We start from the raw sequence: 27786 nt of genomic DNA, 5'->3' as shown, positions 1-27786 counted from the left end.
TCTGCCTCACTTTATACACCACTTCATTTTAGTGTTTATCCAAGGTGCTTAAAATAAAAATAATTTAATATATCTAAACACAACTGGTTTATAAAATCCTTATCTGTTAAGCATCCTATCGACATGTAGGAGAATGTAAAAACTATATCAAACGATTGTAGTTGTTTGTAATGTTAAATCAATCCTTCACTTTCCCTCATTGCTTTTCTTTAATTAAATAGAATAAAGTGTAGATCCTGATACTTACTGCTTGGATATTGTCGGTTTCTCAAGTAGTATTTTATATACGTAGAAGTGTAAACTGATAAAAATTAGTTTTCCGCACAATTTCTGAATGAGATCAGCTGTTTGGTATTTGGCACCTGATCTAAAATGAATGACCTGTATGTGTCCCGACCCACAGAGTGAGAACCTCCAGTTTCATGGCTGTGAAGTTAAGAATTCTCTAATGTAATTTATTCAAATAGTTTTTAGGGCCAGAATTTCAGTGTCAATCAAACCTGAGTTGAATAAGATCAATAATAATTTGGTTGGTAATTATTCCCTAAAAAGACATCTTTTCATGTCAGTATTTAATTATGTAAGGTGAGCTTTGGAGACTTAAAAAAATTAAAATTTGCCTTTCTGATTAAGTCTTTATGACTCTAAACAATGGTAAGTGAATTTAATAGTTTGGCTCAGGACAAACAGAATAATGACCATGTCTATAACATTTCTAATATTTATGTATATTTAGTGCTATATTACACTTGTTTATCTCTCTTGCTAGATTAATATATGCATAAACACGTGTTGACTATTTTTCTATTGACCATAATACATGTATTTATTTCTTTTCACTTATTTTGTTTTTAAATCTATTACGTGATATAAATTAAAAGGGAATTGGGTAATAACCAGATCGGGGTTAAAGTGATTTAAGCAGCCAATCAGCAGGCTGCTTCATTCCTTCAGTGAGCCAATCAGAGCCTCCGTTACAGCCCAGCTGACGGTAATGCGGAGAGGAGAACATTTCAGCACCGGGAGCTGTCCGTGGAACACGAGCACGAGCTCCTACGGTAAGTACACGCACACATTATCACTGCAGGGGGTGGGCGCGGTGATGCGTCACACGCACGGAAGACCTGTTGAATTTGTGCGCGTGCGTGCGTACTAGAGGCAGCTTACCTGTTAGGACCTGTGATTATTACCTGTTAGGACCTGTGATTATTACCTGTTAGGACCTGTGATTATTACCTGTTAGGACCTGTGATTATTACCTGTTAGGACCTGTGATTATTACCTGTTAGGACCTGTGATTATTACCTGTTAGGACCTGTGATTATTACCTGTTAGGACCTGTGATTATTGCCTGTTAGGACCTGTGATTATTACCTGTTAGGACCTGTGATTATTACCTGTTAGGACCTGTGATTATTGCCTGTTAGGACCTGTGATTATTACCTGTTAGGACCTGTGATTATTACCTGTTAGGACCTGTGATTATTGCCTGTTAGGACCTGTGATTATTACCTGTTAGGACCTGTGATTATTACCTGTTAGGACCTGTGATTATTGCCTGTTAGGACCTGTGATTATTACCTGTTAGGACCTGTGATTATTACCTGTTAGGACCTGTGATTATTACCTGTTAGGACCTGTGATTATTACCTGTTAGGACCTGTGATTATTGCCTGTTAGGACCTGTGATTACTACCTGTAATGTGTGTGTGTGTGTGTGTGTGTGTGTGTGTGTGTGTGTGTGTGTGTGTGTGTGTGTGTGTGTGTGTAGATGTCTAAGGTTAAACAGGTGGGTCTACTGGCTGCTGGATGTCAACCATGGAACAAAGACGTTTGCGCTGCCAGCAAAGATCGATTTGCCTACTGCGCCACGCTGGCTATTTACATCTACCAGGTCATAGATCTACAGCACAACACGGATCTATAGTTATAGATCTATAGGTTTAGATTTACTATAGTTATGGATATAAAGTTACAGACCTATACATATCTATATTTACATATCTATAGTTACAGATCTACAGTTACATATCAATAGAGTTACATATCTATGTTTACAAATCTACAGTTACATATCTATAGTTACATATCTACAGTTACAGAACAATAGTTAGTTACAGATCTCTAGAATAGATAGAATAGACAGACTTTATTGTTTATTGTTATATATCTATAATTTCAGATCTGTAAATCCCAAATCTATATTCATAGATATGTATTTACTGATTTATATTTACAGATCTATGGTTATAGATCTGCTGTGGAACGTCTTTGTGTGTTTCCTGTGCTTTAGTTTCAGTTACAGTCGAGCTCAGATTGAACAGGAAGTTCAGTGTCTTTTCAAAGTAAAACTAAGCAGCAGCTTCAATAACCATGTGATGCAAATACATTTATAGTTTCTACAAAATGTAGAATGAATATCTCTCTGTGTGTGCGTAACGTTGGTGTGTGTAGTTGGACCTCCAGTATAATAAGTTCACGCTACACTCCATCATGTCGGAACATAAGAAAACCATCACGTCCATCAGCTGGAATCCTTCCGACTCAGACCTGTTCGCCTCAGCCTCAGCAGATAATCTGATCATCGTTTGGAACGTGGCCGAGAAACGAGCGGCCGCACGTCTGGACAGCACCAAAGGTTGGAAACACACGTTGTGTTCTACGTACTCATCAGGGACCGACAATGAACACAAAACGACGTGTGTGTCACTGATCACCATCTGTTGTCGTTTCTTTATATTGAGATGATACAGAAGAAGAATTATTGATTGTTATCGTTAGTATCTTCACACAGTGACTCCTCCCTCCCTGTCTCTCGTCCAATCAGGCGTCCCCGTGTCGGTCAGCTGGTGCTGGAACGCGGCGGACGGCGTGGCGTTTGTGAGTCAGCGCGGGCCGCTCTACGTGTGGGCTTACCAGGGTCATGACCCCGGGGTGACGATGCACAAAGAAGCGCACAACTTCCTGTCTGACATCTGCCTCTTCAGATGGCATCCAATCAGGAGAGGGAAGCTGGTGTTTGGTCACACGGACGGAAGTTTGTCCATCTTTCAGCCTGGTACACGCACACGCACGCACACACACACACACACACACACACACACACACACACACCAGGGTTGGGGTCAATAGACCTTTCGCAAAACCCCGCCCACAAACAGTCATTGTCCAATCATACATCTGAGCAACCGTTACTATGTAAACAGGGTCCAACATGCTAATGTGCTCATGGCTTGTGCAGGTCGGATACCACAGGTACCTCAAGAGTTTGGCCTGGAGAGGCGTGTTTTTCTGTTCCCAAAGCTAAAAACACAACTTGAGCGATGTCTACACTTTACTATAAAACTATAAAAACATGTCAGGGATGTGTGTGTGTGTGTGTGTGTGTGTGTGTGTGTGTGTGGTATGGGAGATTTGTATGTTTTTAACTTTATCTCATCTTGTCTGCACTAATGTGTTTAATGTGCATTTAATAATAGCTGCTATCTTATTAGCCTTGGGTTAGCTAGCTAGCTAATGTAACACTTCCCATTAGCTGTGGTACTGTTGTGGATTTCACTTTATCTAAATGTTGATGTGAAGAGGTTGAAGAATTCTCATCTGACAGCTCCATGATATAAATATAACATTTATTATTACGTGATGAAAATGTCCGATGGCTGTCTGGAGAGTGCGAGGTCGAAAGCAGCTCTGAAGCTCCTCTGAGCAGCATCTGCTTTTATACGTCAGTGATACGTCATCTGCTTTTCATCTTTAAAATTAACTCATCCATCAGAAAATAATGGTTCTACTGTCTTTGCAATAGATTGGAGAAAGACAACCTATCAATCATTTGGTAACGGGGCCCTCTGTGCCTGGTGCCCCTCAGACTTAAATATAAAACAGCTGAAATGTAAAACAGATGGTACAAGGCAAGGCAAATTTATTTGTATAGCGCATTTTATACACAAGGCAACTCAATGTGCTTTACATGATAAAACATTCAATTGTTTAAAATCAATAAGAACATTTAAAATCAGTAAAAATCAATTAAAATCATCAGTAAAATCATCATGACATCATCAACATGACCATAAATCTCTATCAATCATACGCAGTAGAGAAAAAGTTTGATTTAAAAATGTTCACATGTGATGCTGACTTCAGCTCTGCTGCAGTTTGTTCCACTTCTTTGCAGCATAACAACTAAACACAGCATCACCATGGTTACTGTGAGCTCTGGGCTCCACTATCTGACCTGTGTCCATAGATCTCAGAGACCTGCTGGGTTCATACCTGACTAACATCTCACTGATGTATTCTGGACCAAACCCATTCACACATTTATAACCAGCAGCAGAACTTTACAGTCTCCTCTGAGGCTGACTGGGAGCCAGTGTAATGTGTTCTGACCTCTTTGTTCTGGTTCAGACCTGAGCTGCAGCGTTCTGAACCAGCTGTAGATGTTTGATGAAGACCATTACAATAGTCCAGTCTGCTGGAGATAAAAGCATGGACCAGTTTCTCCTGATCTTTCTGAGTCATTAAACCTTTCACTCTGGAGATGTTCTTTAGGTGGTAGAAGATGTTTTGTGATAGATTTGATCTGATGCTGAATGTCAGATCTGAGTCAATCAGAACACCAAGGTTTTTGACTTGGTCTTTATCTTCTAAAGATCCAGACTCAGATACTTGCTGACAGCAGTCCTCTTTTCATTGTTACCAAAGACAATCACCTCCATCTTGTCATGGTTTAGTTGAAGGAAGTTTTCACTCATCCATCAGTTTACTTTTTCTAAACAGTCACACAACACCTCAATGGGACCATAGTCATCTGGGTTCAGTGATAGATATAGTTGTGTGTCATCTGCGTAGCTCTGATAATCAACCTTACAGTTCTGTAAAATGTGTCCTAAAGGAAGCATATAAAGGCTAAACAGAAGAGGTCCAAGAACAGATCCCTGAGGAACCCCACAGGACATTGGTAATCTGTCAGATTCAAAGTATCCAATGCTTACAAAAGAACTTTGATCCTCCAAGTAGAACTTAAACCATTACTTTAACATTTAGTCCAACCCATGTTTACAATCTGTGCAACAAAATTGTATGATCTACAGTGTCAAATGCAGACTTAGATCCAACAGAATGAGAACAGATACTTTTCCTGAATCAGTGTTCAACCTTATGTCATTGATCACTTTGATAAGAGCAGTTTCTGTGCTGTGATGAGAACCAAAACCTGACTGAAATTTATCAAATATTTTGTTGAATGTTAAGAATTGACTCAGTTGGTTGAAGACCACCTTCTCAATGATCTTGGCCATGAATGGAAGGTTCTGATTGGTCTATAGTTAGCCAGTATAGAGGCATCCAGTGTTCTCTTTTTAACAGAGGTTTAACAGCAGCTACTTTCAGGGATTTTGGTACGGTGCCTGATTGGAATGATCAGTTAATTATCTGACACTAATCAGTGACAATTGACTTTACAACAGTTTTAAAGAAGTTTGAGGGTTTTGTGTCAAGGCAACACGTTGATGGATTCAGCTGCTGAACAGTTTCCTCTATTGTAGTTGGGTTCACTGTACAGAAGACATATGAAACATAAGGATGTTACTACAGACATTATTGATATGACACACTGGGCTCATTCTCTGGAATCCCATGATACACTTACTAAAAAATGAAGGTGTGCTGAGGACACACATGTGTTTAAACTGTTAACCTTATTTCAGAACAGTATGAACCTTTTAATATCAAAATGTTAAGTACATTAATACACTACAGTAACGCTCTTACAACTTAAGGAGAATGCGAACAATATAATATAAGAAAACTTACCCGGCAGTAAAGGAGCACGACTGGTCCGCCATGTTTTAGCTTCGATAGTTGTAATGTCCCCTTGTTGTTTAATTTAACTCATTCACTGCCAGCTATTTCAGAGCATTTTTCCTGATTTTTAAAGACCCACAGAATATTTTGTACTATGGCAATCTGAAATCTGAAACCAAGTACAAGTCCCCCCCCAGTCTCTACACATGCAACTTCCTCCTCCTCCTGACATGCCAAGTCTCACCGCTTGCCCCGGTTTCTTGATCGTTTTATCTCACGCTCGGGACACTCTCAATAGTCCACTTAGTTCCACACATCCTGTGCTAGAGTGTGAGCTGCTGTGAGCTTCACAATATTCTCTCGTAGTGGCATTTTCTGCCTCGTCCCTCCAAAAAGAACCGGTAGACTTCTCCCAGCCATTACAGACGAGACCAGCTCAGGAACAGGACTGACATCACAGAGTAAACAAGGGGGGCAGGGTTTTTGTGAAAGCTCAATTATCCATGTTCAATTACAACTCAATTATGATTACATCGACCAGCATTTTTTCCAATTACAATTTAAATTACAATTATTATTATTCCCCTGAAAGTCAATTACAATTATGTTTCTAAATAAAGTTCAAATTCAATTATTAATAATTACAGAGCCTTTAATAAATAAGCCCATAAAATATAACCGTCCTCTTGTGTTAGCTTTCTGTTAGCATCTCTAATGCTAATGGGTCAGTTTAACACATGTCTTAAATCAGCTTAAAATACACTAATAAATATTCTCTATAATTTAATTAGTTTAGTAAATATTTTTTTCAAAAATGTTTCTATTTTTATGTCTTACAATCAGTGACGTGCCGTGACCACTAGGGTTGGGTAGGCACGTTGCAAATCCAGACCACCAATGTCAATTTCATATGTTTCTGCTGTCAAGTTTTAATTCAATTCAAATCAATTTTATTTGTATAAAGCAATTTACAACAAAGTCATCTCAATGCACTTATCAAAATATAAAATTCATAATAAGAAAGAAAAAACCCAATAAGATCCACATGAACAAGTATTTATCATCTAACAAAATCAATATCATAAACACCATTAAAGAAACATAAACATTATGTAATATAGCCTCCATACTCTCCAACAACATATATCTCATGACACGACAGCACATCTGTTGTTTGTGTTGGAAACACAGAAACATGGAGAAAATGACAACTTAGAACATCCTCAGTGAGGAGCATCCACAAAGTCACTCCTTCCGTTTGTTCCATTCACTGTAAAAAGTACCAACAATGTTCTGACCTTATCTTAGCTGAAGGTCTGGTAGCTCAGGTGTTGGTCTCCATCTTTTAAAAGCTGTTGTTTTTCCTCAAAACAAAGTTTTTTTACCATCTCTAGCGCTGTCGTCCTGACTGTAGTGTTATCCCGCCCACTAGCTAGAGAACGTAACAGCAGTGGTCACATGGGATCAATTCACTAAAGTACTGTGAACTTAAGTATAACATTTAGCATAGCATGGCTACGTCCAAAGGCAGATCTCTACGCTGCCTTTGGACGTAAATGGTTGTCATCTTGGGGACCTGACTGCGCATCCGCAAACACGTAAAAACACGCTATGGGAACAGAGACAGAGCAGCAATGTGCTTTTGGGAGGGGGCGTGGCCTCCCTCTGCCTTACAGTGGAGTGAAAAAAAAAAGACTGTGCAGCTGTTGCAGGAAATAGCGCTGTTTAGTAATTTGGGCTATGAAACGCACAAAATGCTGACACTTTCAAACTTATAGGTACTGTAGGCTATTGGAAATGGAAAAATAAATACCGTTGGTGGACACCGGGGGTGTCCACCAACGGGTTTGGGTATTGCCGCCATGACAGGCACCGACTACCTTGCGGCCACAGCACCGATCAGCCGGCTCAGCAACAGAGGCACTGAACATGGCCCACTCGGACTCAATGTCCCCCGCCTCCTCCGAGACATGGTTGAAGTCCTTCTGACGGGAGACTCTGCCAGGCGTTCCCAGCAGACCCTCACTATATGTTTGGGTCACTATATGTTTGGGTCTGCCACGTCTAACCGGCATCCTCCCCCGCCATCGGAGCCAACTCACCACCAGGTGGTGATCAGTTGACAGCTCCGCCCCTCTCTTTACCCGAGTGTCCAAGACATGCGGCCGCAAGTCCGATGACACGACTACGAAGTCGATCATCGAACTGCGGCCTAGGGTGTCCTGGTGCCAAGTGCACATATGGACACCCTTATGCTTGAACATGGTGTTTGTTATGAACAATCTGTGACGAGCACAGAAGTCCAACAACAAAACACCGCCCGGGTTCCGATCAGGGGGGCCGTTCCTCCCAATCACGCCCCTCCAGGTCTTACTGTTGCTGCCAACGTGAGCGTTGAAGTCCCCCAGCAGAACGAGGGAATCCCCAGAAGGAGCACTCTCCAGTACTCCCTCCAAGGAATCCAAGAAGGGTGGATACTCCGAGCTGCTGTTTGGCCCATAGGCACAAACAACAGTCAGGATCCGTCCCCCCACCCGAAGGCGGAGGGAGGCTACCCTCTCTTCTACCGGGGTAAACTCCAACGTACAGGCACTAAGTCGGGGGGCAAGAAGTATAGCCCGGCGCCTCTCACCATTGGCGACTCCAGAGTAGAAGAGAGTCCAACCCCTGTCGAGAAGGCTGGTTCCAGAGCCCTTGTTATGTGTCGAGGTGAGACCGACTATATCTAGTCCGAACTTCTCCACCTCGCACACAAGCTCAGGCTCCTTCCCCGCCGGAGAGGTGACGTTCCACATCCCTAACGCTAGCTTCTGTAGCCGGGGATCAGATCGCCAAGGCCCCCGCCCTGGACGACTGCCCGATCCACATTGCACCGGCCTCATATGATCCCTCCTGCGGGTGGTGGGCCTACAGGAGGGCGGGCCCAAGTCATCCTTTCGGGCTCTGCCCGGCCGGGGCCTGTGGGCCAAGCCCCGGCCACCAAGCGCTCGCACTCGAGCCCCAACCCCCGGGCCTGGCTCCAAGGTGGGGCCCCGGTAGCGCCAATCCGGGCGACGTGAACTGCCTTTGTTTTTTCATATACATACAGTATATGGCTATTGAACCGCTCTTAGTCGGACCCGTCACCTGGGACCTGTTTGGCTTTGGAGACCCTACCAGGGACATTAAGCCCCCGACAACATAGCTCCCAGGATCATTCGGGTACTCAAACCCCTCCACCACGTTAAGGTGGCGGTTATTTTGAAATCCCTTTCAAAATAAAAGCTGTTTGACATATGTCGGAAATATGAATATTGGGGTTGCCTGGCCTCCCTGGCCCCTGCTCTTTCTGCTATTCTAGCTGTGTCCTCGAGTCCGGTGCGGTGCTTGAGTTTGCAGTGGCAGTTTCTTACACATACGTCGGTCTATGATGCACGAGCATGCCTTGGAATGTGGGATAAAACTTGTAGTGGGCTTAACTTTAGACACGTTGATCCAAAATACCTGTTCCAGGTATTACCACTCACTCCTTCCCTCTGCCCACAGACACCACCATTATAGTTAAGCCTCATGTCTACAACTTCACATCTCACTCTCACTTTACAGTAATCAACTCTTCCCTTCTCTTCCCTGCAATCTTTCCCACCCACCCCCTCACCTAGGCGTAACACTGCTCTCTCTTTTATATTCTCCCTTTAATAAAGTGTTTCTTACTCGTCCTTAGGGAAGGCTGGTGATGGTCACAATAAAAGAAAAAAAAAGGAAATATGAATATTGCATGTATGATGATAATGTGCTGATGTATAACGTAGATAAATATCATTTCTGAGAGGAGTTTGCATGTGCTCAGGGACCAAGAGCCTGAAGCACGTGTTGCGTCCGGAGTCGTTGGAGGGGACGGACGAGGAGGACCCGGTCAGCGCCCTGGAGTGGGACCCACTGTCCTCCGATTACCTCCTAGGTCAGAGCACACAGGAAGCCCCCCCCCCCCCCCCCCCACACACTGGGTGAGCGCTGAGTGTGTGTGTGGTGTGTGCGTGTGTCCACAGTGTCTAACCTCCATAACGGCGTGAGGCTGGTGGACAGCGAGGCCCTGACCTGCATCACATCGTTCTGTTTCCCCTCGGCCGCCGCCTCCGTCCAGTGTCTGGCCTGGGTGGCATCTGCCCCAGGCATGTTCATCACCGGAGGTACCGCTCTCTATACCCCCACCCCTTTCTACATTCTACAGATGTTACAGCTCCACTGGTGATTGTGTTATCTTCTGACTGCTGCGTTTGTGTGGCTCAGACTCACAGGTGGGCGTGCTCAGAGTGTGGAACGTGTCCCGTTCCACGCCACTAGACAGCTTCAAACTGAAGAAGACCGGGTTTCACGCTCTGCACGTCCTCAGCACGCCACTCGCCAAGAAAGGTAACGCCTTAAAACGATATACAGGCGATATACAAATAATATGCAGGCGATATTGTTAGTTTGTGAGCAGGTGGGCTCACTAGCCTGACTGTTAGCAGTAGTTAGCTGGTTAGCAGCACTCTACAGGCTAACCCTGTGTGTCCTCCTCTAGCTCAGAGTTCCAGTTCTCCCAGTAGAAATCAACACACCAGTTCCACCAGTGAGGCCGTCCCCCCACCCACTCTGTCCCAGAACTGCTCCTTCTCCCTCCCCCCGGGTCACGCCGTCTGCTGCTTCATGGACGGGGGCGTCGGCCTCTACGACATGGGGGCCAAGAAGTGGGACTTCCTCCGAGACCTGGTACGGAGCTCCGCCTCCTGCTGCTCTGCTCAAACTGGTGTCCAATCTATCTGACTCCACAACAATTAGCAGCTGGTTCCTACTTGGTTTTGTCATTGAATCAAACTTTATTCGTCATGTTTCAGGGACACGTGGAGACCATCTTTGACTGCAAATTCAAACCCGACGACCCAAACCTTCTTGCCACCGCCAGCTTCGACGGTACCATCAAGATCTGGGACACCAACACGCTGACGGCCGTCTCCACGTCGCCTGGCAACGAGGGCGTGGTCTACTCCCTGTCCTGGGCTCCTGGTAGGCTCACCTGACACAGAGCTGCTCTCTGATTGGTCGGCCCGTCTCACCTGTCTGTGCTTTGAAGGAGACCTGAACTGCATCGCAGGAGCCACGTCACGTAACGGAGCCTTCATCTGGGATGTGAGGAAGGGCAAGATCATCACCCGCTTCAACGAGGTGGGTTAGATCACCTGGTTAGACTCAGATCTGATTCTGTTTTCTTTACCCGTTCCTCCCCCTGGTTTACGCCCAAATTACGCACCCTAAAATCTAAATGTCGTCAGCTCAACAGGCTTTCCAGGAAATCCAGTCTCACCATCCACAAAGACGTATATACAGCTCATTTATATCATTACAAGGACTCCATCTCACACGCTAAATCTCAATATTACAAACGTGGCTTTATCAGGACACTTTTCTCTGTTTTTAGTAGCGTCACTCAAACCCCTGACACCTTTCTCTCCCACTTCTACTCCTCTGATGCCTGTAACTTCCTCTGTTTCTTTATTGATTAAGTGAATATAAACCACCAGCACTTCACCCATGACCTCCCCTGAACCTCTTCAGCCCACGCAGCCCTTTTCCTCCTTTAAAATCTCCCCCATCAGAAATCTTAAACCTCATTAAAAAATCCAAACCCTCTTCATGTCAGCTTGATCTCATCCCCACAGTCTCTGCTCTGCTTCAGTTCATCTCACCCATCATGCTCTCCTCCTGGTCCACTGGAATCGTCTCCTCTCTCTTTAAATCTGCAGTCATCACCCCCATTCTGAAAAAACCGGGTACAGACCCCATTGACTTCAATAACCTCCGCCCCATTTTCTACCTTCCCTTCATTTCTGAACTTTTAGAAAAAATAGTTGCTTCCCAACTTCATTACCACCTCACTCAAAATGGCCTCTACAAAAAATTCAAATCCGGTTTCCATCCCCTCCACAGCCCTGAAACTGCCCCTTCACTTCCCAGCCCTCCCCCGTCACTTCTGGTGTTCCCCAGGGCTCCGTCTTGGGCCACCTTCTCTTTATCATCTATCTTCTTCCACTCTGCAATATTTTCAGAAAATTGGGCATTCATTTTCACTGCTTCACTGCTGACACCCAGCTCTATCTGCCTAGTAAACCTGACTCCACCCCCCCCCCTCCTTACTCACTGCTTTTCAGAAATTAAAAACTGGTTCATCTCCAACTTCCTCAAACTTAATTTCAATAAAACAGAACTCCTCCTCATTGGGACTAAACCCATCCTTTCCAAAGCTAACTCTTGGGTCAGGGTGTCATCCTCGACAGCTCCCTATCATTTCACTCCCACATTAATAACATAACCTGGTCTCCATACTTCCACCTACGCCCCTCTCTCACTTCTCACTCCACTGCCATCTTGGTTCACAGCGTCATCATTTCCCGGATCCATTTTTGTAACTCACTACTTTTCGGTGCCCCTCAGAACTCTGTAGAACCCAATCCTCTGACCACATCTCCCCTGTCCTCCAACAGCTCCACTGACTCACCATCAAATCCAGAATCAACTTCAAAAACATCCAGTACACTTTCAAGGTCATCCACAACCCCCCCACAACTGTCTGACCTTCTTCATATTGTCACTCCCTCAGTTCTTCATCTCCATCCATCTCACTGTACCCACTGCCCACCTCTGTACCATAGGGAGCAGAGCTTACAGTTGCTCTGTTCCCAAACTTTGGAACTCCCTTCCCCCGAACATCAGAAACACTGAGACCTTACCCCTCTTCCAATCAGCCCTAATAATTTAACTCTTTGTAAAGTCTCATCCCTAATGTCACCTACATGCTTTTCTTTTCTCTGTATTTACTGTTTTTTATGTATTGCACTGTTTTTATTATTCTGTTTTTATTGTAAGGTGTCCTTAGGTGGCCTGAAAGGCGCTTATAAATAAAATGGATTATTATTATTATTATTATTATATCACCTGGTTAGACTTAGATCACCTGGTTAGCCTCACACATGACCAGCTAAACTCAGTAAAGGAATGCGTGGTGACCTCTGACCCTCAGCACGGGAAAAGTGGGATCTTCTGCATCTCGTGGAGTCATAAGGATTCTAAGAGGATCGCCACGTGCAGCGGAGATGGGTTCTGGTGCGTACGGTGCTCCGCCTCGTCTCATTGGTCCGGAGTGAGTCACATGTCTCTGTCTCCACAGTATCGTCAGAACCATCGACGGAAAAATCCTGCACAAGTACAAACACCCAGCGGCCGTGTTCGGGTGTGACTGGAGTCAGAACAACAAGTGAGAGCAGCTCAGTGAGGACGCCTGGAAGATGGAATGGGTACTGCAGCTCACTGTGTGTGTGTGTGTGTGTGTGTGTGTGTGTGTGTGTGTGTGTGTGTGTGTGTGTGTGTGTGTGTGTGTGTGTGTGTGTGTGTGTGTGTGTGTGTGTGTCTCAGGGACATGATAGCTACAGGCTGTGAGGACGCCAATGTGCGTGTTTATTATTTGGCGACGAGCTCAGACCAGCCGCTCAAAGTGTTCAGTGGACACTCGGCCAAAGTGTTCCACGTGCGCTGGTCCCCACTCAGAGAGGGAATCCTGTGCTCCGGGTCGGACGACGGGTGAGACACACACACATACACACACAACACAATAACACAACATCTAAAAATCATGAAAACAGAAATGCAAAAACAAAGCTGAAGACAGTGTGTGTGTGTGTGTGTGTGTGTGTGTGTGTGTGTGTGTGTGTGTGTGTGTGTGTGTGTGTGTGTGTGTAGCACTGTACGTATCTGGGACTACACACAAGATGTGTGTATTAACGTGCTCAGCGGTCACACAGCTCCTGTCAGAGGTCTGATGTGGAACACAGAGCTGCCATTTCTCCTCGTGTCTGGTAAGAGTGTGTGTGTGTGTGTGTGTGTTTAACCCTTACAGGATGATCAGGATCATCTCTGTCTAACAGGTACTAGATTAGGGGTGCCATGGTTACGGCCCACGGGCCAGACCCGGCCTAATTGTACATCACATCGCATTTTTTTATTTTCCATCTAATGTTTTATTTGTGTGTGTCCACCAACACACAGAATGTAAAATAAACCATCCAGTCGTGTGTTTGTGGTCTGTGTAAATCTGATAACACAGAGAAAATTGCTCCATTTCAAATTTTCTTCATTTGTGACGTCACATGTTAAATCAGGAATCAGTGTTGCCACATCAGATGAACAATTTCCAGCCCAATCACATCTTTGAACCCAAACACAAACCATGAATCTGGCAACAGTGTGTTTGTGACACAGTGTGACTCAGCAGTTCTGACTATCACCATGAATGGATTATTCCTGTAATCTCTACATTAGATAACAATATAACAATAAAGCAACGTAGCAGCTCCGCTAAGTGTTTGAAGCTGCTGACTCAGCTGTTTTTGCAGTTGAAGTTGCTGTTGCTGCACGGTGCATACACTTCATCAAACAGTGTTTTTCTGACTCACAATCACAATATCCACTTAAATATCCACGTGTTTTACTGTAATGAGCAGTTTTTTAGCTGAAAACAATAACAAGAGTGTGAATAGCAAAAGAAAGTTGCTAGTGATCAGCTGTTGTGTGAAGTCATCGTCTATAGACACGCCCACTCACACAGCCCCGTTTTAGAATTGGTCAGAAAGTGACTTTTCAGAGGCTAAAACTCCAGAAAACAGGTGGGTTTGGTAAAATAAAGCTTAAATACTATGTTGTTGGGGTTCTTTGAACAAATGGAGATGGTGAAACATAGCAGAATATGGACCTTTAATTTAGGTGGAATCCATCAGTTGTTCTGTTGCTGCTGCTGACTCAGCTACAGCTGAGCTAAACTAAGGTATCTGGTTTCAACAAGTGAAATGTAGCTGAAGAAGGTTTGTCTCCACATTTATCATAATCCATAATGTAACTTAAGGTCTGTCCTTCCCAACTACTATCAACATGTGACTCAGCCAACGAGAGGTGCACGTATTCTGGAGCATACATGTCCTGTCTCAGACCTGCTTTTAGGAAGTCTGATCACTCCTCTGTTCTCCTGCTTCCTCCTTATACACAGAGGAGAAGACAACATAAACCAACTTCTCGCTCGGTACAGTGCTGGTCTGAAGAGGCTAATATCAAGCTCCAGGGCTGCTTTGATGCCACTGACTGGTTCGTTTTCCAGTCTGACAATGTGGATGAATTCTGTGACACTGCATACATAAACTTTTGCATTGACTGCTGTGTCCCACAAAAAGTAATCAAAGAACACTGCAGTCAGAATCCATAGATGAACTCTGACGTAAAATTGAAAATACACGAGAACGCACAAGCGTTTCAATCTGATGATGCGGTTGCTTACAAGCTGTCCCATTACACAAAACGTTCTTATGGGGATCGGTTAGAGCGCTGCTTTGAAGAGGACGACCCTCAACGCATGTGGAAAGGAATAAAAACCATTACGTCCTGGAAACCAAGTACAGAAAGAACTGTTCCTGTTGATAAAGCTCAACAACTTTTACTGTCGCTTTGAATCTGTTGATCCCTCTTGGCTTCCCTGAATGCATTGAGCAGGGTGCTTTACAACGACGCAGCAGGAAGTTCAGCGTGTCTTGTCAATCACCTCGGTCCTTTACTTAACTTCTATGGCTGCACCATAGAAAGTGTGTTTGTGAGCTCTATGACTGTGTGGTTTGGTAACATCACAGCTAAAGAAAGGAGAACTCTGAACAAGGTGGTTCTCTCTGTAAAAAGCTCTGTGAGCTGTCTGTTCTGGAGGATCTCTATGGTTACAGACTCTTTAATCAAGCTCTGATAATCATCAATAACTCTTCTGGTACTGGTCACCCTGGTAAAGCCATGTTCCAGCTCCTTCCCTCCAGGAGAAGATATCATTCATTGAGATGCAGGACATCTCACCACGTTAACAACTTCTTCCCACAAACTGTTATTAGGCTGAACAAAGCACTTTGAAGGCTGTTCTTGTACTTTTATCGGTGCATTGATTTATTGTTGTTATTGTTTTAAGTAGGTTGTGTTTTTATTACCACGCTTCATAGTGTCAAACGTTTCCCTTTGAACTTTTACTGTGTTCATTTATTTTATCTATGTTGGTGTTTGTTGTTGCTGTCTCTGGTGGATTTTTGCACAAATATTCCATTGTGGTTTCTTTTCACGGCGAATGGCAAATAAATTGAACTTGAAAAGTAGAATTCAACATATGGTGTGTGTGTGTGTGTGTGTGTGTGTGTGTTTGTAGGGTCCTGGGATTACACTATCAGAGTTTGGGACACGAGGGACGGAACTTGTTTGGACACTGTCTACGACCATGGCGCCGACGTCTATGGTCAGATGTACACACACACACACACACACACACACACACACACACTAAGCTGACCGTCTGTTTACGTGTGGGCGTGGCAGGTCTGACGTGTCACCACAGTCGTCCGTTCACCATGGCGAGCTGCAGCAGGGACAGCACGGTGAGGCTGTGGTCGCTGTCGCCACTGGTGGCACCGCTACTGCTGAACGTGGTGACGGAACAGCCGTGGGAGAAGGTGATTGGGAACACAGGTGAGAATGTCCCGGGTTGGGGTTGGGCGTTTTGAGTCTAGAGTTCTGAGCGCTGGGCTCGTGTGCGTCTGCAGACATGGCCATGGTTGCCGGGGCGGCGCCACTGCTCTGTGGGAAAGTGTCGAGAGACGTGAAGCAGGAGCTGGACAAGCTGAGCTCAGACGTTCACGCCAAGAAACTGCGTTGGTTCTCAGAGTGTTTCTCAGTAAGTGTTTTTTTGTTTGTTTGTTAGCCACCAGGGGGTGTTGCACAAAACCAGGATAGGTGATAAAGCCTGGAAAAATCACTGATCCGGGATAAACTTATGCCTGAGTTGGTTGAACGAAAGCCAGCCAAGTTTATTCAGGACCTTGGCCAGCTTTCTTTTAAATGACTCGGGATAAGTTTATCCAGGATAGACAGTTTTTCCAGGCCGTATCACCTATCCTGGTCTTGTACAACACCTCCCAGGGGGCAGCAGTAACCTGTGGGACTTGTGTTTGTTTGTTTGTTAGCCACCAGGGGGCAGCAGTAACCTGTGGGACTTGTGTTTGTTTGTTTGTTAGCCACCAGGGGGCAGCAGTAACCTGTGGGACTTGTGTTTGTTTGTTTGTTAGCCACCAGGGGGCAGCAGTAACCTGTGGGACTTGTGTTTGTTTGTTTGTTAGCCACCAGGGGGCAGCAGTAACCTGTGGGACTTGGTGTCTGTGATCAAAGGTCAGGACGACTCGTTGCTACCAAACAGATACAGTAAAGGAGTGATGCACATGAAACACCTGCTCAAGTTTAAGACTGTGAGTCTGCACCACAGACAAACAATCAAACAAACAGAACAAATACATCAATGGGTCTATGTTACAAAGCTAGATTTGCTCTTCTCGCGCTAACTTCCAGTATTTAATCAGTGTGTGCTGGACTATGAAGCTTGCTAACATCTGACGGAGCTAAATCACCATGGAAACTTATGCTGCACGACTAGCCTGCTCGAGAGCAGAGGGGTATTTGATCAAAACCAGCTCAGGCTTAAGTCCAGGTTTAGTCTGAGAGTCCGGCTCCGTAAAGCCAGGTTTTAACTGGAACAGCTGTTTCATCAGCAAGAAAACACCTTGGTTACCATAGTAACACAGTCCGTGGGTCAAACCTGCTCCTAACCAGGTTTAATCAGCAGGCTTGACTTAATCTGCTGAGTCACTCTCATGAAACCATGTCATCATTATTAAAGAAGTCATTTAGTGATGCTTTAAAACACTTAATATAGATCTATAAAAGGAAAAAGGAGTCAAAAAAACTTCTGTTATACTTTTTTGTTAAAAAAGAACAAAAAAATACCACTTTAATACGGTGTTTTAAAAAGAAATTAAACAGAATCATGTAAATGTTTTAATATTATAAATCCATACAAATGATATAATCATTATTCCATGTTTAATGTGTAGCATATTGTTATTAATATCACAGTCTCCATGTGTTTAAACCATCATTAATAATAATATATACGTGTGTATCATCACCTCTGTTTACCACACGGTATAAATGTGTTTATTTATTGATAAGAGATTAATAATGAGAAAGCTGTGGATATACAGAGAGGGAGGGGCTTCAGGGACAGGGCGGAGCACTAAGGCTCCCAATGACAAAGATACACTATCACTTTAAGAGATGTGCACACAGTGCACGTACCTCCGTGCTCAGCTCACCTGTACCTGCAGTGTCTACAGTGTTGGATGTGACATCCAACAGCATCCAACAGCACCACTGCTGCTCCTGCTGTTCATTTAGGCAAGGCAAGGCAAATTTATTTATATAGCGCATTTCATACTCAAGGCAACTCAATGTGCTTTACATGATAAAACATTCAATTGTTTAAAATCAATAAGAACATTTAAATCAATAAGAACATTTAAAATCATCAGTAAAATCAAAAAATCTCTCTCTCAATCATATGCAGTAGAGAAAAAAGTTCCTTTAACTTTGATTTAAAAATGTTCACATGTGATGCTGACTTCAGCTCTGCTGCAGTTTGTTCCACTTCTTTGCAGCATAACAACTAAACACAGCATCACCATGGTTACTGTGAGCTCTGGGCTCCACTATCTGACCTGTGTCCATAGATCTCAGAGACCTGCTGGGTTCATACCTGACTAACATCTCACTGATGTATTCTGGACCAAACCCATTCACACATTTATAACCAGCAGCAGAACTTTACAGTCTCCTCTGAGGCTGACTGGGAGCCAGTGTAATGTGTTCTGACCTCTTTGTTCTGGTTAAGACCCGAGCTGCAGCGTTCTGAACCAGCTGTAGCTGTTTGATGCTCTTTTGGGGGATTCCTGTCAGAAGACCATTACAATAGTCCAGTCTGCTGGAGATAAAAGCATGGACCAGTTTCTCCTGATCTTTCTGAGTCATTAAACCTTTCACTCTGGAGATGTTCTTTAGGTGGTAGAAGATGTTTTTGTGATAGATTTGATCTGATGCTGAATGTCAGATCTGAGTCAATCAGAACACCAAGGTTTTTGACTTGGTCTTTATCTTCTAAAGATCCAGACTCAGATACTTGCTGACAGCAGTCCTCTTTTCCTTGTTACCAAAGACAATCACCTCCATCTTGTCATGGTTTAGTTGAAGGAAGTTTTCACTCATCCATCAGTTTACTTTTTCTAAACAGTCACACAACACCTCAATGGGACCATAGTCATCTGGGCTCAGTGATAGATATAGTTGTGTGTCATCTGCGTAGCTCTGATAATCAACCTTACAGTTGTGTAAAATGTGTCCTAAAGGAAGCATATAAAGGCTAAACAGAAGAGGTCCAAGAACAGATCCCTGAGGAACCCCACAGGACATTGGTAATCTGTCAGATTCAAAGTTTACAATGCTTACAAAATAGCTTCGCTCCTCCAAGTAGAACTTAAACCATTGCATTACTTTTCCATTTAGTTCAACCCATGTTTGCAATCTGTGCAACAAAATTGTATGATCTACAGTGTCAAATGCAGACTTAGATCCAATAGAATGAGAACAGATACTTTTCCTGAATCAGTGTTCAACCTTATGTCATTGATCACTTGATAAGAGCAGTAGTAGCAGCAGTTTAGTGCTGAGTTCATCAAACTATTCATCAAACACTCACTAGTCTCATTAATTATATATTATTTAATTATGAATTACATCATCTCTTTTATGAAACGCTGACAGGTGTTAAAAACTTATGTGTGATCACATGATCAGTTGTTTGCTATGATAAATTGACTAAATAACACCAATGTTAACGCTTCACTATTTTTTAAGGTTTTTCTCGAGCAATGATCTGAGTGAGCGCTAAAGTCCCGCCCCCTGACCAATCAGGTCTCTTAGAAAATGAGCTGTCCAATGAAAGGTGATGTGTGAACACGTCACTGTGTGGCTCTGATGTATTGCTGACAGGAGAGAAAATGTTTTGACATTGATGCAATCTTTTCATTGACTTATGACATCATTTACTAAACATAGATTTATATCTGATGACTGATCATATGAAATCAGTAAAAGCCTACGTGCATCGGGCGCTTTCATACCGATAAATTCATTAATTAATTCATGTATTCTGTGGTGTTGCAAAGAGCCTCAGTCCTGTAGACCAGTTGTCCAACCTGTTGATGGCGATCGATGGTAGATGTTTGAAACATTCCCTGTAGATCTTCTCCTGTGTATGAAAGTGTGTGATTGCTGGGACACCTCATCCACACAGTAGCTGTGGTCAGAGAGCACACAGCTACAGCATCACAACAACTGTTCATTAGTTCACTGATGGAAAGGAGAAACCATGTGATCACATGATATTTTCCTCATGAACGCCCAACATCCAAAAAAAAAGTGTTTATGTTTTCTAAAATGTGGTATTAGCGGACAGGTTTTATTCTCCAGAGTCTGAAATGAGCCCGTTGGAGGTCCAGGAAGGTCGGTGTTTTCCCCCTTGAACACGTAGTATTTTATTTTGAAAATAATTTGGGTATTTTATTGTGTCTTTGTACTACTTCCTGTCCCGCACGGGCTTATGTTTGTTAACTTACTGCAGCACAGCTCCAGCGTCCAGTAGAAATAGAAGTGCAGCGTATTTTCTGCAGAGGGCAGCAGCATGACTCAGCAGCATGACTCAGCAGTTACGGTGCTGCGCTAGAGCAGATTACCATGCAGTGGAAATTGACACATTGACTTTAATGTAAACCTATCAGCTGTGTTGCTGTTTAGCAGCAGTTACGGTGACAGAGAATATTATCACCCGTACATTCTGCGGTCAGGACCCCTTAGCGGCCAAACACAACGGTGTAAAAAACCATAGCTGTCCGTTTAGATGCCTGAACAAAACCACCGGAAACATAGGAAATGTATAATAATCACATAAAACAAACAAAAATAACACAAATACATTATGGCTGATTAATGTTTCTGTCGATCCAGTCCTTGTATTTTTTCAGCGTAACAGACATTAAATTGACGCGTCTTCAGGTTGTCAGAATGTGCCCTCATTCCATTTAGCGCGTTTTCCTCTGATGAATATGTAAAGTAGGGATCAAAAAAAAAGAAATGCTAATTAATTAATGCGATTCATGAAATCTGGAACTATTTGTGGTGATAGTTTTAGTACCAGAAAATACCATGAGTGAGAAGGAGGTGCAGACACACACACAGAGATCATCACTGCAGTAAATGTGGAAAGAAAACACAGCAGAGATGGAAAAAAAGGCTCCAGTTGTGTGCTTGTGCGTGTGTGAGTGTGCGTGTGACCATAGATCTATAACTCTTCAGACTCACTCCACTGATCTCCTTCAGTCCATGTTTTAATCATCAAAGTCTCGTGTCGTTATGATGTCAGGCCAGAATCAGCAGATCAGATGTGTAATTTACGCATCATCACTGATGGCACAACGGTGACATTAGAGTGTGTGTGACACATTGCTGCTCAGACCTACTGGATGATGGTCAGTAGATCATCTTCAAATAACATAAAATCTTCAAATAATGCAGACTGATTGACAGACTGTGTAGCTGTATTAACTCAGATCAATAGTAGATCAATCGGACGGATTCCGTTCTAATCTGACTATTTTTCATGCACTAATCAGAGCAAAGTTACAGGACCTGATGGAGCACCCACATTAAATGAGGGGGAAAAATATCATTAGGTTTTAAAGTTGTTTAAAAAAAAAAATAAAAAAAAAAATAAGCTTGTTTATTTAGTTTTATACATTTTTAATGTTTGTGCAGCAGACAGAGAAGTCCATCTGCCTCAAATTTAACTTCCTTAAATGTCATTGTGTGCTTTTGTGCAATCACCTCTCAACTCCACATTGAACGAGCAAACCGCTCATTTAAATAGGGGCGGTCTGCACCAGTTCTGCTCATGCACCAATTATTGCTGCAATCTTAGTGAATTTTGTGCAGTGGTTGAGGAAACTGTGTCACTAAAGGATTTAGGGACGCAACTGAATTACCACCCTTTACTTCAGATCTTTGTTAATACATCCCTCAGTGTGGTAATTTGAATTCTCTCTAATCCCGCCCCCTCTGTGGCCCCTCCCACTCTGGGTCAGTCTGAGGCTCAGGAGTTGACCATCGTGAAGATGTCTAAGTTTGGAGGAGGGATCGGAGCTCCCAGTAAAGAGGAGCGACTGAAGGAGGCGGCAGATATTCACCTGAGACTGGGACAGACTCAACGATACTGTGAGCTGATGGTGGAACTGGGACAGGTGTGTGTGGTGACCTCCAGAGGTGTGTTCCATAAAGGAGGGTTAACAAACTCTGAGTCTATCCATAAACTCTGGGTCAACATACCCCACGATTGGAAACTCTGTGTATCTGATTGATTACAGCTGGTATGAAGTGGATCAATCAACCCTGAGTATGTAAACCTTGGGTTACTGACGTGACGCAAGCAATAAAAAGCCATCGTCATTGGAGCAAAGATTACACGAGCTGCCATGACAACGAGCTGGAAGAGAGTGATTTATTCACCCTGATGATGAAATATGCCGGGGCCTCATGTACAGAGACTTGCGTATATAATGGTGTGAAAAAAGCGTACTTTTCTTTTTTTTTTTTTTTTTTTTTTTTTTTTTTTTTTTTTTTTTCTACCTTGTCTGCACATGCTTTCGAAGGTTAACACTACAAGAAGTGCAATCTTTTGACAGCAATGCATATTTTATTATTGCAATTAAATAAATTTATTTATTTCATTGCATAATTGTGACCGTCACCAGCCCTCCCTAGGGAAGGGTAAGAAATACTTTATTAAAGGGAGGATGTAAAAAAGAGAGGGCAGTGTTACACCAAGGTGAGGGGTTGGAGGGGGGTGGGGAAGTTAGCAGGGAAGAGGGATACAAGATAGGATATGGAATGGGTGAGGAATAGTTTTAAGTGATGCGATGTGAAATTGTGGTTGTGTATATTGTGTTTATTGTTGTGTTGTCAAGCCAGTTTGGTGACCAGTGTGTGGTTTAGGAATAATGGTGGTGGCTGTGAACAGAGGAAGAGGTGAGTGGAAATTCCATAAAACAGGTATTTGGGAACAACGTGTCTAAGGTTGAGCCCAGTATGAGTGTTATCCCACAGCCCAAGGCCAGTGCATCCATGACAAATGTATTTCCAAGTACCGCCACTGCAAAACCCAAGAGCCGCCCCCGGGCCCGAAGAAGCAGTCAGGCCAGCAGCAAGAGCAGGCAGCCTAAGGGCCCCCGGCGACCACCCCACGGCCAAGCAGTCCCCCGAACGCCCCCAAGATCCCAAGCCGAGAGGCAGCCATCGCCCCCCCATACACACCCGAGAAAGCCCCAAGGAGCCAAGGACCCAGCGCACCACGCCACCGATCCCACCCCCAACCCCCAGACCCCCCACCCCATCGACCCCCCCCACCCCCCCACCCCACCCCCGCGCCTAACCCCCCGAGGGGAGGGCCCAGAGAACTCCCTGCCCGAGGCCCCAGCGGAGGAGCCGAAGCCCACACCCAGCAGACGACCAGAACCGCGCCGAACAGGCAGCCAGTGGGCACCCGCCGGCGAGCCCAGAGCCAGCAGGGGCCCGACCCCAGGCCAGAAGGACCCGGAACGGATGCAGCACCAGGAGCAGCCCGCCCAGGGAGGACGACCACACCCCAAGCCGCATAAGGCACCAGGGGGCCGCTGGGAGTCTCCCCGCCGGCCCCCAGGCACCCCAACCTAGCCCCCCACGGCGCCCCAGATCACCCTTCACTGATGCCGCCCGCGCCACGAGCTTCAGTTCTTTTTTTTTTTTTTTTAAAGCCAAAAAGCGTACTTTTCAATCCAGAGACAGATGTTTAAATCTGTGCGTAGAACTGGATCCACGCACCTATCATTTTAGCATCTGAATCAACGCACCTGTCCATGCCCGTATTTCCATATGTAAATAGTATTGAAATGAGGTCAGCATCGAGGATTCCCTTCAGCTGATCAGAAAAAGCTCCTATCAGCAGTACCACAGGAAATAAGAAGATACTAGAATTAATACAAACATTAATATAGACACACACAGTTCGCTGAATGTTTAGCTGTGGATGTGTTAAGAAGTGGAGAGCAAATTAACGAAGATACGTGCTCACATCATTACTAATATTGTGTTGCTTTATGTTTTATCATTTAAGACGTAAGTACAGGTGGAGCTGTTTATGAAAAGAGCTGTAACCCTACAGTGATCAGCCCTCTCAGCGATGATGCCCCGCCCCCACAGACACATAATATTCATATTATTCTCTGATTGTCACGTCACTGAAGCGATGAAGCAACCAAAAAGTATGACTAATTACGGTGATTTAAGCAACTATAGCTGTTGAAGTGGCGTTCTGTGTGAACACCTTTAGAACAGACTCATATTGTTTTATAAACACCTGATTATTTCACCATCAGGGTGAATAAATCGCTCTCTTCCGGGTGGTTGCCATGGCAACGTGTTATCTTTGCTCAATTGATGATGGCCTTTTATCACGTCAGTAACCCAAGGTTTACATACTCAGGGTTGATTGATCCACTTCATACCAGCTGTAATGAATCAGATACACAGAGTTTACCATGGAGGGGGTAGACTCAGAGGTTATTACCTTCCTTTATGGAATACACCCCGTGTGTGTGTGTGTGTGTGTGTGTGTGTGTGTGTGTGTGTGTGTGTGTGTGTGTGTGTGTGTGTGTGTGCGTGCGTGTGCGTGTGCGTGTGCGTGTGCGTGTGTGTTGACCTCCTGCTGTGTCTCAGTGGGAGAAAGCTCTGTCTGTGGCTCCAGGCGTTTCCATGAAATACTGGAAGAAACTCATGCAGAGGTAAACAACAACAATGATAATAATAATAAACAAACAAATACACACAATAAATAATCATACTATTAATGACACATCAGCAGGTCCATCTTCACTGCTGTTCTGCTCAAACTGGTGTCCGTGTTAACTGATGGCCAGCTAACACTCAGGCTCAGTCACCAATTAACACAATCACCAGCTGGTTCAGAGCACCAGTGGAGTCCCTCAGCAGCAGTAAACGTTATTTACGTGTTACGTGGTGCAGGAGGGCGGAGCAGCTGATGGCGGAGGACAATGATGACGCCATCCCATACTGCGTCGCCACCGGAGACATCAAGAAGCTGGTGGGCTTCTTCTCAGCACGAGGTCAGCTGACCGAGGCCTTACTCATCGCTCAGGTTAGCAAGGGGTGCTGCCACAGGGGGTGGGGCACTGACCATCAGAACCAACAACAGAATCCCTCTGGTTTACAGGGAGCCTGTGAAGGCAACATACGGACGCCACAGACCTCACCTGTGAACCACACACACAAAGACACAGACAACAGACAACAATACCAAAGGTACACACACACACACACACACACACACACACACGCACACACACACACCTGTAGTGAAGCTCCGCCTTTCCTCAGTGTGCTCCGGCAGGTCAGTCAGGAACTAGCTGAGTGGTATTTCCAGGACGGATGTTCAGTATTGGCAGCGTGTTGTTACCTCGCTGTGGACGATGTCCAGGTATGGACATCACTTAACATGGTCACCAGTTGATTTCTAACACCACTGGAGCCACTCAGCAGCAGTTTGAGTTCAGTGTCACAAAGTCATCGACAAAGATGATGACTCTGTGACATGTGATGACAGTGTGCATGTATGTGATATGTGTGTGTGTGTGTAGTCAGCGATGTGTAGTCTGATTCGAGGGAATGAGCTGGAGTTGGCTGCGTGTGTGGGCGTGGTCCTGGGAGAGGTGGCCAATCAGAGCACAGCTTACTGCCTTGAACTTCTGGCTCGTAAACACATGAAGACGCCATCATGGTAGGAAGACGTCGTCCAGTCAGAGAAGTGAGTGAAGGCGTGTGTGTTGTTAAACCCTGGGTGTGGTCTGTCAGGGAGCTGTCAGCTGACCTGCTCACACTGATTCCTGATAATCACGTCCTATTGGCCAAGCTATGTGCCTTCTACACAGGAAGTGATGCAGAAGTCAACCAATTACATCAGAAGGTGAGTATATAAGAACAAGAACATGGTGGGTGGGCGGGGCTAGTTAGAGTCTGAGCCTGTGATTGGTTAATATGTGGTTGCAGTGCGGTCTACCACTGATGGAGGACTGTTCTTCATTGGCTGAGGCCGCAGCGTGTGGGGGCGACTTCCTGTCAGCGGTGAAGTTCCACCTGCTGAGTGAGGAGCCAGAGAACGGCCTGGAAGTGGGGATCGCTCACGTTAAAGGTATGGAGGGCAGGGATTGGCTGAGCAGGCCTTTTGGGGTGAGTCACATGACACTGTCCTCCCGCCCTCAGAGCAGCTAGCTGAATCTGATTGGACGGTGGACAGCATTCAGCCAATCCTGGACCTGATGAGTTACATCAGAACAGATCGACTAATCACCACCAAAATGACAGAGTAACTTACACTCAATTTATCACAAAACAACGCCATATTTGTAGTGTTATCACTGCCACAGAATCATGTTTTTTTCATTTTTTCTTTGTTGAATTTTAAGAGTTTAATGTGTGTGTGTGTGTGTGTGTGTGTGTGTGTGTGTGTGTGTGTGTGTGTGTGTAGAGCTCGCAGTGAGCTGTTGATCTTGTGTGGTTATGTTGGAGCTCTTGTTGCCATCAGACGACATTACAGCAGCATCGTTCCTGCGCTCTATGAATACACCAGGTAATTAATAACTAGCATTTCATTTGTTATAGGATCAAATATATTAAAGGATTTCCTTTGATGTTTTTTTAACTGTGTGTGTGTGTGTGTGTGTGTGTGTGTGTGTGTGTGTGTGTCAGTCAGCTGTTGAAGAGGAGGAAGGTGTGTGTTCCTCTGAAGATTGAACAGCTGTCAGTGGAGCTGGACGCCTGGAGGGCCGTTACACAGAACCACAACACGTACGTCACACACACACACACGTTACTAAAGTAGCTACTAATGATTACCTATAAACTGATCTGTGTGTGTGTGTGTGTGTGTGTGTGTAGTCCTCCGTCAGAGGCTCAGAGGGATGAATTCAACCGTTTACAGAGAAAACTAAAGACTACAGATAATGGTGAGATGATGAAGATTGAAGTGATGATGAGGATGATAAAGGTGGTGATGATTTTTCAGACTCGTTGGTTCTTGAAGGCTCCGACTACGTCACAGGATCAAACCTCCCGAGTCACTCTGAGCTGCAGCTGTCCTGCTTCACTGGGCACAGAATACAGGTGTGTGTGTGTGTGTGTGTGTGTGTGTGTGTTCTCACCACCATCTTTGTAGTTCTGACACCTCTTTATTTGTAGTCATGGCAGCTTAGACTTCCATAACTCGCTGGATTAGAAGTGAAGGATAATTGGCCTCATTGCGAGAGCTGCTGCTAACTACAAACAAAGAAGTCGTCACCCTGAACCGCCCTCTCCTGTCACTGATCCCCCCCCTCCCTCTTTTTGTGCTGCCTTCAGGGTCCAGTGTTTGTGCTGGAGGACAGAAAATCCTCCATCTCTCTGAACGACGCTCTGATGTGGGCTAAAGTCAACCCGTTCTCTCCTTTGGGAACCGGAGTGAGGATCGACCCGTTCTAACAGCTTTTATAGTCGTTAACTTGTCATGTGACCAGGAAGTTCTCTTTTCATTGGTAGTTTCCAGTGATGTGAATGTGATGAAAATGAGTTTCCTGCTATAGGATCGACTCTAGTCTGTAATAAAAAGTTAACGTGATCAATGGCTGGTGTTTGGAACGTGATTTAAATCAACGCTATCTTCTGTTTCAGACAGAACAGGTGCAGATCTTTGGGAAGTGCTTTAACTAAATTAATCCAACACTAAAGCTAGAAATTAAATTTAAACCAGACTGAGAAAGAAAGCAGTAATTAGAGGAGTTTAACAGTTTTATTATTGGTAATGTTCTATATAAGCTGGAGTACTTCATTAATGAGACATGATGACACTTCTGGAATTTTTTTTAGAAAATAAACTAT

General features: G+C 44.4%; 1 protein-coding gene across 3 annotated transcripts; it reads left to right on the top strand.

Moving 5' to 3' along the window:
• The first annotated feature begins 969 nt into the window (after nt 1-969).
• wdr17 (WD repeat domain 17) lies at nt 970-27449 on the top strand. Of its 3 annotated transcripts, none has more exons than XM_028449369.1 (32): nt 970-1058; nt 1772-1894; nt 2455-2638; nt 2828-3058; nt 9638-9748; nt 9837-9977; nt 10078-10200; nt 10352-10539; nt 10665-10833; nt 10901-10992; nt 12845-12927; nt 12992-13078; nt 13237-13401; nt 13561-13676; nt 16043-16129; nt 16210-16359; nt 16434-16564; nt 17007-17132; nt 21912-22067; nt 24577-24641; nt 24883-25015; nt 25091-25179; nt 25255-25354; nt 25515-25654; nt 25729-25840; nt 25924-26065; nt 26137-26239; nt 26402-26503; nt 26623-26721; nt 26812-26879; nt 26939-27036; nt 27271-27449. In XM_028449369.1, exons 2-32 carry the CDS (start codon nt 1772-1774, stop codon nt 27388-27390), a joined length of 3834 nt encoding a protein of 1277 aa, XP_028305170.1. In that variant the 5' UTR covers nt 970-1058; the 3' UTR covers nt 27391-27449. The 3 variants fall into 3 exon arrangements, 2 of the variants coding, with proteins under 2 accessions (XP_028305170.1, XP_028305161.1); XM_028449360.1 differs by having other exon boundaries at nt 26921-27036; XR_003674260.1 differs by lacking the exons at nt 26939-27036; nt 27271-27449 and having other exon boundaries at nt 26627-26721; nt 26812-26847.
• The last annotated feature ends 337 nt before the right edge of the window (nt 27450-27786 follow it).

This window comes from Gouania willdenowi, chromosome 1 (assembly GCF_900634775.1).
Source record: "Gouania willdenowi chromosome 1, fGouWil2.1, whole genome shotgun sequence".
Taxonomy (NCBI): Eukaryota; Metazoa; Chordata; class Actinopteri; order Blenniiformes; family Gobiesocidae; genus Gouania; species Gouania willdenowi.
Note: the sequence above shows the minus strand (reverse complement) of the source record. Positions and strands in the feature narration are given on the sequence as shown.

Coding starts and splice junctions, on each gene's coding strand:
- wdr17 (XM_028449360.1), top strand. CDS start 1,772: ATGTCTAAGGTTAAACAGGTGGGTCTACTGGCTGCTGGATGTCAACCA. Junction 16,360..16,433: donor GAAGGTGATTGGGAACACAG/GTGAGAATGTCC, acceptor GTGCGTCTGCAG/ACATGGCCATGGTTGCCGGG. Junction 26,240..26,401: donor ATCACCACCAAAATGACAGA/GTAACTTACACT, acceptor GTGTGTGTGTAG/AGCTCGCAGTGAGCTGTTGA.